This window comes from Oxyura jamaicensis, chromosome 6 (genome assembly GCF_011077185.1).
Source record: "Oxyura jamaicensis isolate SHBP4307 breed ruddy duck chromosome 6, BPBGC_Ojam_1.0, whole genome shotgun sequence".
Lineage (NCBI taxonomy): Eukaryota > Metazoa > Chordata > Aves > Anseriformes > Anatidae > Oxyura > Oxyura jamaicensis.
The window spans coordinates 20,590,680-20,602,894 of record NC_048898.1 but is presented as its reverse complement, the minus strand read 5'-3'; the positions used below and the strand labels follow the sequence as shown (position 1 = coordinate 20,602,894).

Genomic DNA, 12,215 nt, shown 5'->3' with positions numbered 1-12,215 from the left:
GTTTGACAAATACAAAAGAAGCATGGAATGTGATCATGGTGACAACCTTTTTCACTTCCACACATACCTTTCAGACTCGTCAACTTTTGGCTTCTGCTTTGCTGGTTCTCATGCAGTCTTAGAAGAGCTGTGAGCATGCCCCAGCTTATCTCATCGAAGTTAAGTCAGGATAATGCATTGCTTTGTACAAGTCTGGAAAGTGCAGCTGTCCATGAACAAAACAGACTCTGTGCATTGTTGCCAAAGGCACTAAACCTAGGAAGAGGTTTCTTCCTCCAATATCTGAGAGGTCATCTTGTTTAAAAAATACTGAATGCAATGAATGCAATCAAACTCTTTTCCAGTGGAAGGGATCTTTTATATTGGCTGCTACTTCCTGAAGTTTATTGACAACATTCTTATGCTGATCTTTGACAGCTTCATCTAGGGAGTACACTTTAACTGATTGGCAGTTTTTCCTTTTGAAAACTAAAAGATCTAACAAAAAAGTCACTAAGACTAAAATGATTTCTACAAAAAAATGATTCTGATTCAACATGCACAAAGGGAGCTAAGTCAATTCTAGCAGTGTAGATTAGTCGGTGCTGTAAGGAGTGTATTTATGTCTTGGAAGACGTTGCTATGAATGAAATGGTAGGTAGAAATAAATTGCAAGTTTAGCTAAGTAGCTTTTTACCGGTATGTTTTCATAAGTAGCATGTGTGGGATGTCAGATTCATGTTTTGCATAGTTTGAGCTTTTTTGTCAGTGACAGATGCTGAGAGCTCTTTTCAGTATGCTTATACATACATCTTGAAATCTTACTTTTCCTCTGTCATAGGTCCAGTTGTTTACGTTTTGGATCTTGCAGATCGTCTGATCTCAAAAGCATGTCCATTTGCTGCAGCTGGAATAATGGTGGGCTCTATATACTGGACAGCAGTTACATATGGAGCTGTGACAGTGATGCAGGTACACATCTATTCCCGGTTTCTAGATCTTACCAGTCTTAAAAGCAAGGCTTTCTATTTAAAAAGTTAGTTAATTAGAACTCCTTTCTTTCTTTGGCTTAAAATCCGCTTTAGCTCCTTTCATCACTTTCAATGTGGTTAGAAAATTTGGGATGGGATGATAGAAAGCTTTTTGCTTTTTAACTGATCATACTCTATCAGGCCAAGTATGCCTGTTCAAACTGGGTTCACAGTCTATACCTAAGAAACTTCACTACTGCTACTTGCTGCACTGCTTGTGACAGGCTGGTGAGCACACTTCGATTCTCAGAGAAGTGCTATTAGTGCCAGACAACTATTAATGAGTAGGTAACTCCTGTTTTTTTATTCTTTTTTTTAGAAAAGGCATGATCTTTTCTTTACCTGTTGAAAAAAAGAAACCTTTTGCTGGTTTCAAAGGGCTGAGATATGGTGAATTTTTCAGTCCTAACTCTTTTTTGTTATGTAAAGGAAAATGTGCATGCTCTGAATGATGCAATTGATGCATACACAACAAATGCAGATCACTTCAGATTAATAGTATATTTTGATTATTCAGATCATACAGGTAATTGAAAAGACTGTCCTACTTCTGTTCTTGAGACCTTGCTACTTGAATATAAAAATGATGTTGACAGGTGCTGAACTATTAACTCTTGTTCACAGCTATCCTAGTTCAGCTACTAGACAAGTTCTCATAGACTGTATAAATGGTAGGACCTTTGTTACCATTTTAGTTACTGTATCTAGCCCATAACCTTTGTTTTGCCTGAAAGCATAGAAGTACTTCTGATGAAATTCAGTTGTACGTAGATTGTACAATAAATGCATCTGTATGCTTAGGTATTACAGTACACACTTGTAGCTTAGAAGTCATTTGGACCTATTGTTTCTTGAACTGTGTGGTACTGCCATGTAGTTCAAGTTACTCCATCTCAAGACTGTGTGCTATTTGCCTTTGTTCGTGTGTGACCTCATAGCAAAAATGTATGTGATAACCAGCTGAACTGGAGCCCAAATGAGCTGATGTGGTCTCCCTGGTACCAGTGTCAAGTGGCTGCATAAAAGTTACATGAAATTCAGTACATCCTCCAAAGGAGGCCTCTTCCAGTGCCACTGCAAGCAACTATATTAATAAAAATGTAATTTAATGAAATGTACTAGTCCTTATCTCCTTGCTCTCTGCTACACTGGGCCTTTTTCTACAGGAACCTTTATGATTTATGTAGCTTCTCTAGAACCACATAACCAAATGGAAAAATAAATACTCCTTTCTGTAATTACTTAGCTTTTGAAATGAGAGTCTGGCCTTAAGCAATGGCAAGCTGTGAGTCTAGTTGAGCAATCGCATTGTTACAACTTGATACCTATAGTAATCAGACAGCTGGTTAAATCTTGGGTTTGAAGAATTAGTTTTTTTCTTCTGGTTTAATGTTTTTTTGATCATACAAATGACAGGATGTCTAATAATAACTTATCTTTGCTTATAATGAAGGATGTTAAACTAGTAGAAGAGGGAACTGTTCCATTCTTTTCCCACTCCAAATTTGCTAGGTTAATACAATTTCTGTCCTGATGCATTGCAGACCTTTTCTTTCAGTTAAAGGGCCAGAGAAGCACAAAAGCTCTTTTTATAGGTGAAGCTTCAGAGGGAGAAACAGGGTTAACATTGTGACTTGAGGTGTAGGCCCTAGTCAGTAACAAATTGTACAGGGTTACTGAAAACAGAAAAATAGTTATCTTTTTGCTGTAGATAAGAGTGAGGCTTTTTAGTATTGGTGAGGTCTATTAAGGAGAAGGATAACATTAGACATCACAGTTTGGGTGAAAGGAAGTAAAGAAGCTGGAAGAAAAATGCTGAATATTTTCTTGAAGGAATAATCTTTTGGTGGCAACAATACTGGTTAATGCCTATTTTCAGAAGTTGTGGTAAATAATATAACTTCCTGTTCTACAAGAATAAGATGGAATGCTTTTCAAAGCAAGGTGTGGTGTTGCACACCAGTAAGTAGCTTAGCTCTGCCATGCTGCTTTCTCACTTTCCTTCTTCAAAAGAACGGGGAGATAAGAAAAAAGGCTCATGGGTTGGGATAAGGACATAGAGATCACTCACTAATTGATGTCATGGGTATAACAGACTCAGCATAGGGAGTTTAATGTAATTGCCTGTTGCTAACAGATGAGAGCAGTGAGAAACTAAAAGCAAACCAAAAACACCTCGCACCCTGTCCACATTCTTCTGCTTCCTTCCCCTCCAAGCAGTGCAGGGGAATGGGGGCTGTGGGCAGTCCCTAATGCTTCATCTCCACTGCTCCTTCACTCCTTCACAGTCACTCTCTGCCCATCCATGTGGGGTCCCTCCCAAACTGATCCTGTGTGGACTCCCCACAGGCAGCAGCTCTTCAAGAGCTTGTTTTTTTTTTTCCTCAACCCTGTTAGATTCACTTAGTTTAAAAAAAAATATATATATATACTCTTTCAAAAAATATGTACTCTTCAGTTGCGGTTGTAACTTGTAAGTTTTAAGCTGCAAAGGCTAAGTTTCTTATGTTAGAAGAATGCTTTAGGCACATCAATAATGACTGTTCTTTACTATTATAGCATTAACCACATTTAAAATTGAGTAAGGTACAAGTGAAACTTGCAGCTATTTCCACTACAATGGGAAATAATGTACCTCGTACTGAATTGTATAGAGAAGCAATAACTTTTAATACTGTGATCTCTGTTGCATAAGGTATTCCTAAGTAACATTTTGATTAACGCATCCTGAAATACTTGGCTATCAATTTATCTTTTCATAAGCAACACGTAATCAATTTGACTGCAGAATTAATGATTCTAAAAATGGTCAGTTCTATGCATTTTTGGAAGCTTTCTATTTTTGTATTTTTAAATATTTCTGTTTTTACTCAAATACAGATGCACATGAAACCTTTCTTAAGATGGTAGGGAATTGTATTTCAGGTCTCTGCAAGATTAATGATTTGCAAACTAGGGCTTGTAGCTTGCTCACCTGCATTATGCTTGATAAGTAACCACAAGTGCAAAGGGAGAACTGAGTGCATTAGGTAAAACACTGGGGTTTTTGTTAACTTGATGTGTGGGCAGTCCTCCAAAAAAGAAAGGACTTGTGTTAAATTGTGTCTTCTGTTCATTTGTGTTTGTCCGTATATATATGTATGTATGTATATGTATGTATTTACCAGGTTGTGGGTCACAAAGAAGGTCTTGATGTCATGGAGAGAGCGGATCCTTTATTTCTTTTGATTGGACTTCCCACTATTCCAGTAATGCTAATACTGGGCAAGATGATTCGTTGGGAGGACTATGTGCTCAGACTGTGGCGTAAATACTCTAATAAACTACAAATTTTAAACAGCATATTTCCAGGTAATGTGATACAAACTTAAAAGGAAATATCAAGCTTGAGTTTGTCCCTCTAGGCGATAAGTCAGTTTTTTCCATTCTTAGTTACAAGTGATCGTACCTTCTGTCTATTATGTTCAGTTTATTTGGATTGTGTTTGTATGGTATTTAGTGGGGAAGGAAGAGCAAGAGGAGCAGGAGCATGGTTTCAGTTAAGGCCTTAGGAATGAAACAAGCTACTGAAAATCTTGGTTTCATTTTTGAAAGTAAAGATTTAATACAGTAATTTAATTGAAATAGAATATTCACTGAAAAGAAGGTTAGTTCTCAAGGTAACTGAACTGAATAACAAAGTTGGTGGGCTGTAGATTTATGATGAAGCAGAGGGAGGGCTGTCCTGTTTGAGGCAGTGGCTGTATATAATCCTTTCTTTCCCTGCTCATCCCTTTAGGCATTGGGTGTCCTGTTCCTCGTATTCCAGCAGAGGCCAACCCTTTGGCTGATCACGTCTCTGCTACACGTATTCTATGTGGAGCTCTAGTTTTCCCTACTATCGCCACGATAGTTGGCAAGCTGATGTTCAGCAGTGTTAATTCAAATTTACAAAGGACAATCCTGGTAAGATTTGGTATTGTTTGATTCATAATTATAATGTAGAGTGTTGAGGGGGGAGGGAAGAAAAGTAAAAAGCATAAATTGAGCTAGGACTTTGTGGCATTTGATTTAAGGGTAGAGAGATGTTTTCTTCTTTTAAAGCTGTCTGTCTTGGCAATAGGCAGGCATCATGTGTGAATGACTTTTTTTTTCCCCTATGACTGAAACTAATCTCTCCTGGTCAAGGCTGAAACCTATATATGGTACTGTGCTAGGCAGTTCTTAACAGTAATTAAGGGTGATAATGAAGATGAGGAACCAGTATCTTCTAAGAACAAGCTCTGGAAAGAAAGACCGGGGTTTACATTCGGGGTTTACATTCCCAGCCTCTTCATACTAGCATCTGTTTACTCTAAGAATAGTTTAAATTTATTTTAATAAGAGGAGAAAGATAAACTCTCCATAGAACCTAAATGGAGGTAGAAAGGAGAGGAGAGGACAAAAATATTTATTCATGAATAACCCCTCTGGTTTGCTTCCTTTTTAGAGGAAGCAGAGGCAATTTCATCAAGTGGTATCCCTGTTTGATTTGACTATCACTTCAGTACCCTTTTTTTCCCCAATTCTAATGTGCTTTTGCACCTGTCTTCCATATGGTAGACACAGTAATACTACAACCAATCATAGAGACTAAAGGCTTAATGTCTCTTCTCACTTTAAAGACTTGAGATGAACACATTTTAAAACTTAAAAAATGAATAAATCTGACTTACAAAAAACATTTATTTCACTCCACGCTTGCCTTTGGCAAGTGGTGTCTTTCACAGTCTTGATTATGGAAAGATATTGTTCTTTGTGCCATCTATAATATATTCAGAGAAGGGAGAAAAGCAGATAACTATCTGTTTCACTTTGTTCTTTAAATAGGATAGATTTTGACTTCTAGAACACTTGTCAAACTCTCAAAGAAATAAGAGCTTTCAAAAGGATCCATAGGTCTTGTCTGTAATCCCTTTATATATAAACCTGAACCTCTGCAGTACTGCATTGTGACTGAAAACTTTTTCTGTTATCATTTGGAATTGTCCTAATTAGCTAAACTTCAAACAAAAATGCTATTTGGTTGGGAAATAGGCTTTCTTTAACAAGATTTTTTTGCAAAGAGCATTTGCAATGATATGATTTTGAAAACCTACAATGTTCAGTATCTCTTTTTATTTCAGGGTGGAATTGCTTTTGTTGCTATAAAAGGAGCTTTTAAGGTTTACTTCAAACAGCAGCAGTATTTGCGCCAAGCTCACCGCAAAATCTTAAATTATCCTGAGCAAGAAGGTGCATAAAGCTGTGATCTTCTGATGTCGTACAGTCTCACCTAACAGGTTTCCATGTTCTATTGGTTCCATCATTATTGCACAGTAGTGGAGAATTGTGATAAGTTGCTGCTCCTATTTTTTTTCTTTAAGTATAATAAAGCACTGTCATGTGGCAGGGTAAATCTTTTCAGAAACCACTGAACCTAAGAATGTGATTTGCTTTCATTATTTTTGGGTATTTCTCTTGGGCAACAGGCTTCTGAAACAGGTTCTGAAACAGCCAACATGCTGAATGGGGGGGGGGGGGAAACAGCATCAACTACAGAATAAAAACATTTTAAATTGTGTAGTTAATGTAGGCCTCATCCGGATGCCTTTTCTACTGTTTTCCTACCCAGGCTATTGTCCATTTCAGCACTTCACACAATGAAGGGACTTTTTTTTTGTTTAGAAAAAGAAATGTGAGTCATTACTAAGGAGAAGTAATTGTGGGGCATCTGTCAATAAAGATTTCCTTGTTTTTTGCTGGTGTGAAACAGGGAGTGCGCAATACTCAAATGGCTGGCCAGAGACAGCAGAAGACAGGTAACTCTGCAGGACTTTTATGTCAGCTTCAGTCACCTAAGTACTAGCTGTCAAAATTAGCATGGCTTCCAGGTGACTGTTACTGCTGATCATTTTTACTGTCCTCTTGTATCTTCTGCAGTGCCTAGTGTCACTTTCTCATGGCCTTTTTTTTAACTGTTTTGTAACTGGTACTGGATAGCTTTTTTTTTTTTTTTTTTCCCTTCACAGTAAAGTAATTACACAGGAAGTGAATTTCAGCTGCTTATTTTCTAGTTAAGTATTAGAGCAATTGTTTAGTTCTCATGTTCCTTCTCATTATGTAAGCATCTGTACAAGTGAAAATCGCAGAAATGTGAGGAAACATTGGACACTAAAGCCCCATTTAGAAGGAAGCTGTCAGTTTAAACTTCCAGATCTGGGTGCACACATCAGTTCCTGTGTATGGACTAGGCTCTTCTCTGCCCAAGCCAGCTGTAGTGGAAGGATAGCCAGGAACACTGGCTGGTGGAGGGTGACACTACACTTTGGGTCCCTAACTTGAGTATAGTACATACCAGCAGGTTAGACAGCTTAAGACAACTTGAACCCATTCTGTAGAGAACAAAGGATAAATCTTAAACGTGTAATAAGTTAATTTATTTATACAGTAAGCTCTACTGTTACAGTATGTTTGAAGTAGCCTGCTGAGGGAGACATTAGCACTTCAGTTATTTGATGTATTTATAAACTTCAACATAAATTAACTGTTTTGCAAAGTTAATTTTTGACAAACATAGTATGGCCATTTAATATTCATCCCAAACCTAGCCCAGATTTAGTACCTGTGAAGTTTTCTTTACAACAAAATATTTGTTTTTCTCAGTTTACTTTCTTGTTCATAATATTACATGAAATGCATGGAGGCAGGTTTTAAAAAAAAAAAAAGACGAAAAAAAACTTGGTGGAAGTATTCATAAGTAAATATTTCTTTTCACCGGAAACGAAGTAAATGCAGAGTGAACTTCATATTTGATTGCAATAATGTATCTTAAAGAAATTCAAAATATGGTACCTTTTCTATAGTATGATTTGTCTTAAATATTGAGATGTAATATTTTAGAACTGTATAAAAATGTATATAATGGCCACCTAGTATTCAAAAAAACTACAGGTATTGAAAATTATATATTCAATCCATATCAAATACTTCAAGGTTCTTGCTGTAACTGAAGAATTACTATAATCTTGTAAGGCTGCTGATTATATTTGTCTTAGTGGGCTCACTTTTATATAAACTTCAAATGGAGTAGCAACCTCTGCAAGTTGCTGCTTTCTGTAAGATAGTCTTGAAACAATGTAATACATATTTCTTACAGAATTCCTCATTTCGAGAAAACAGCTTTTCAGTGGTCTGTACTGTATATATTTCCAGACAATTTATTACTGTTTTTTAAAGTTTCATGAAGAATTGAATGATGCAAATTAGTGGTCTTGTAACTTGTTCTATGGGAAAGGTCATTGTCTTCACTGAAAATTGTAAAAAAAAAAAAAAAAAAAAAAAAAAAAAACAATTACAAAAAATACTGTATGGATTATAAAATGATTTAAACTGAGTAGCAGATGGTCATTACTTTGGTTACTATGTTGTAAATCTTGTTTTTGGTATTGCAAATTATAGTTATGTTGAATTAGGTTGAATAAATATTTTTTACACTCCCTAGCGTGTTCTGTCAGTTGAACAAAAGCCTACAGCAAAACTACTGAATGGAAAATGTTGTGTGGTAATGCATTCCTAAAGATTTATATAGTAAATTTAGGTTGATAGCCCAAAGAAATATCTTGGGGTAAAGGAAAAACTATTTCAAGTCTTTAAGCTCCTACTGAAGTTTACTATGTATCTTTTCCCCTTCTAGTGATTGATTAACGACATAGGGGAATGCATTTCTCAAACATCTAAAGCAAACTAATCGTTGTGAAATGAAGGGCCTCTAGTAATACAGAACTGGGATTGGGAGGTACTGGATATCTCTGGGTTGGCTGATGTGCTGAGTTTATTTGGGGAATACACTGATCCCTTTTCATTGAGGAAGATCATATTGGCTGCACGAAGTATGTTTTCACTAATGGTTAATTTATGTCCCCTTACCTTTATAGAAGGAGTATTAAGTATTATCTAGCATTTCTCAGTGTATGTTCTTATCCTGAACTTGGTTTCTCTTTTATTACATCAACATTTATGCAAGAACTGAGCTATAACTATGTAAATAATTATGGGGAATTATATAATTTCCCATAACACTTCTCCTCCTTCACCTCCCATCTTAAACTCTTAGATTCAGATGGGACCCTACTATACTTTTCAGTACTTTGGTTTGAATGTTTGTTTCCTTCATTCTGTACCTTTCAAAAGCTTTATTCGCAACTGTTTCCTTGTTGCGTGATTTGAAATATTAATTCCCTCAACTTCTGGAGTGTTTTCACAAAAACTAGTGGGCTCCCTTGGCTATCAGAGAGGGATCCAACCACATTGCTATTTAAGACCTCTCTCCAGGGATGTAGAACAGTTCTGTACGTGTATGAAAAGATGTGCAGGGGTGTTGTTGACTACAGAGTTACCAACATCTGAGGATACAATTCACTGACTAGAATTTCTGTGGCATAATGTTTGCAGCTGTGAGGTTCCCCTTTTATTTTTATTTTTTTTAATCCATGCTGTGCAACTTGGACAACTGCTTGTGGAGTAGGTGTTTGAGGGTCCAGATACCTGGAGTAGTTTAGCTTCCTTTTAGAGTTTTTAACCACGGATAAGTATGTCCTTTGTTTGCATGGTGGTTTTCTTGATTTAATTGTGTTTTTTTTTTTAATCGATGGAGATAACCAGGAGCAGTAGAACACAAAGGTAATGAATCCATTTACTGTTAGACCAGTAATCTTGCCTTTGGAACCCTATATCTAGTGTTCTACATCCATGTGGTTTGCTATTCTAGTTTTCTTTTTTGAAGAACTAGAATTAAATTTATTAAATTTATTTAGAGCATCACTAAGTAAGGCTGTGTTATAAATCTTACTGTTTTTTTTTTTTCTCGCCTGTAGTTAATGATATGTAAACAGCAGTATATTAGAAAATGGTTGTGGCTGGGACTGGAGCAACAACATAATCAATCCCACTGCCTTAGGACAGGATCAACTCTATTTACAGTATTGTCAACAGAACTTAACACAGTATTTAAGATGACCTAAAAACATGAAGGCAATGCAGTGTTAATTATATAAGTTATATACTTGAATCTAAATGGCTTAATTTCTTTTAACATTGGAGAAATTCAGCTGCTAACCCCTTGCTTACTTCTGTGTCAGTTTCCCTGAACTGACACCTCTTGACTCTTCAATTAATGTGACTTATTGGCAGCTTGTTTCTCCCTCTTTCTGGGGTGGTGAAGGTGGATACAAATGCTTCAAGAAACTGTATGTGCTCTTTAAAATTTAGTTTCATGATGTAAATGCATACTCTTCTTGTATGAATGCATATTCCTCGTTTGCATAGAGACTACACCACTGCATCTGGCATTACATCATCCTCATCATCGCAGAGCCTCTCAGTATCTGCACTGCCATATTGTAGCCCTGTTGATTGCAAAAGGCAAGTTTTCTCCTTCTAGTCTCACACACTTACTGTGATTTTTGGGAAAGATTCTCACTTGAACCTATCTCAGTAAATCTTGGCAAAAAAAAATCTTGGCAAAATCTTGGCATAATCTGGAAAATCAGAAACTAGTATTCCTTATCAAGTAGGTACAGTTCTTGTAGATGTCGAGGCCAAGACTCTTCTTCACTGCTGTTTAGCAGGTTGCCCCGTTTGAATGGGCTGTAAAACTAGAAATATTTGTGCCCAAGGTTGCCCTGGATTTCAACTATTCAAGTTCCTTCTGCTTTATTAATTTATATAAGTTTAAGGCAGGCTTTGTTTTTAGGGCTTATTCAAGAGCTCAAGTAATATAGCTAGTGTTCCATAAAGGCAACAGTCAAAAGATGTGTGCAAAGAAAATAATACCGCAAGTGGAAAAAAGTCTTATGTGCTAAGGAATAATCCGTAAACAGGGGTAGACTATACCATTAGATCACGGCCTGCCTGTACCTCCAAGTTTGAAGGCACGTGGCCTCTTTGTTCTTGCCAGTTAGTTATTCATATGCTCTGGATATTTAATTGTGTTTGCACCTCTGAGTATTACAAGCACAAAAGAGTTATTTCTGGTTGTGCCATACTAAGTACTTCAGTAGAAAAAAATCCATTCTGGAACCAGTAAAAGCAAATAGTAGACATGACTTGAAACTGCCTCAACTAAACAGCTCAGCAGCACCTGTCAAAACATATCTTGCAGGCACCTCGTCTAATGCTGGATGACTAAGCCATGGAAAAGTGATTGCCTAAGCAGCAGGCCTCTATAGGAAATATTATGTTTATTTAAAAAATAAAAATCAAAATTATTATGCAAGTTATTTCCAGTTTCAGAGCACTGTCAGTGATGCAGCATGCACAACTAGAGATGTTTTTCGTGTTATTTCTTCCAGTATTGCTGCAATTGGGTAACATTTTGCTGCAGCTAACAGGAGCAGATGAAAGAACACACTGATCTAGTTACTGTATGTGTAAGGACTAGTGGGAGGTGTCTCTGGGGGTTGGAATTAGATAATCTGTGAGGTCCCTTACAACCCAAACCATTCTATGATGACTATTTTGTAAGTAGTTGCCATTTCTTTGCCATATTCATTACAAGAAGCTAATATTCCTATTTGTGTACCTCTGGAAGAGCCGTCTGGTATCAATTTTCCAGACACTTTCAATGCACAGACGATAAAAGATCTAGGATAGTACAGAATCAAAAGCTTTCTGATTTCGACCAAAATTATTTTTTTCTCCTCCCCTGAAATCGTAGCTGGTTCAGATGTATTTTGATAGAAGAAAATCTTTACCACCTTCCCTCCCTTGCATGGTTCCTATGGCTAGTGCTCAGCATGTTGCCAGTGGTAGCCTGCAGTGTTATGCACAAGTTGTGTGTATTTTTCTATTTCAGGCATCATAACTGCAGTGCAGGAGGACAGTCCTGCTTCTCCACTATATTTTCATTTCAACTTCAGGGATTTTTTTCCTAATTTAAGACAGATGTTGGTTAAATATATATAACAACTCCCTCTGGATGAGTAATGTTACAGAAGCTTTATGGAACACAAGTTTCACGATGAAAGCCTTCTGGAGAGAGGGGAATGATGGAACGAAACCTTGAAGGTCATTCCTAGTGGTAAGAAAAAATGCCCTTTTGACATACTGAAGCAGAGACTCAAACCCAAGTCCTTCTGTACTGAGCTATGAGTGACTAGTAGAATTCCTCATAACCAACATAACAGCAATTCATGGTGGGAACGGAGC

The 12,215-nt window shown here is 36.9% G+C and overlaps 1 protein-coding gene across 1 annotated transcript in view; it reads left to right on the top strand.

The window, feature by feature from the left end:
- MARCHF5 (membrane associated ring-CH-type finger 5) overlaps window positions 1-8,506 on the top strand; it is a 29,732-nt gene extending 21,226 nt beyond the window's left edge. The window contains exons 3-6 of the mRNA XM_035329540.1: window positions 821-951; window positions 4,178-4,361; window positions 4,789-4,955; window positions 6,155-8,506. Coding sequence (XP_035185431.1) covers window positions 821-951; window positions 4,178-4,361; window positions 4,789-4,955; window positions 6,155-6,271 — 599 coding nt within the window. The 3' untranslated portion in view covers window positions 6,272-8,506. The remainder of the gene's footprint in view (window positions 1-820; window positions 952-4,177; window positions 4,362-4,788; window positions 4,956-6,154) is intronic.
- Window positions 8,507-12,215: the final 3,709 nt, after the last annotated feature.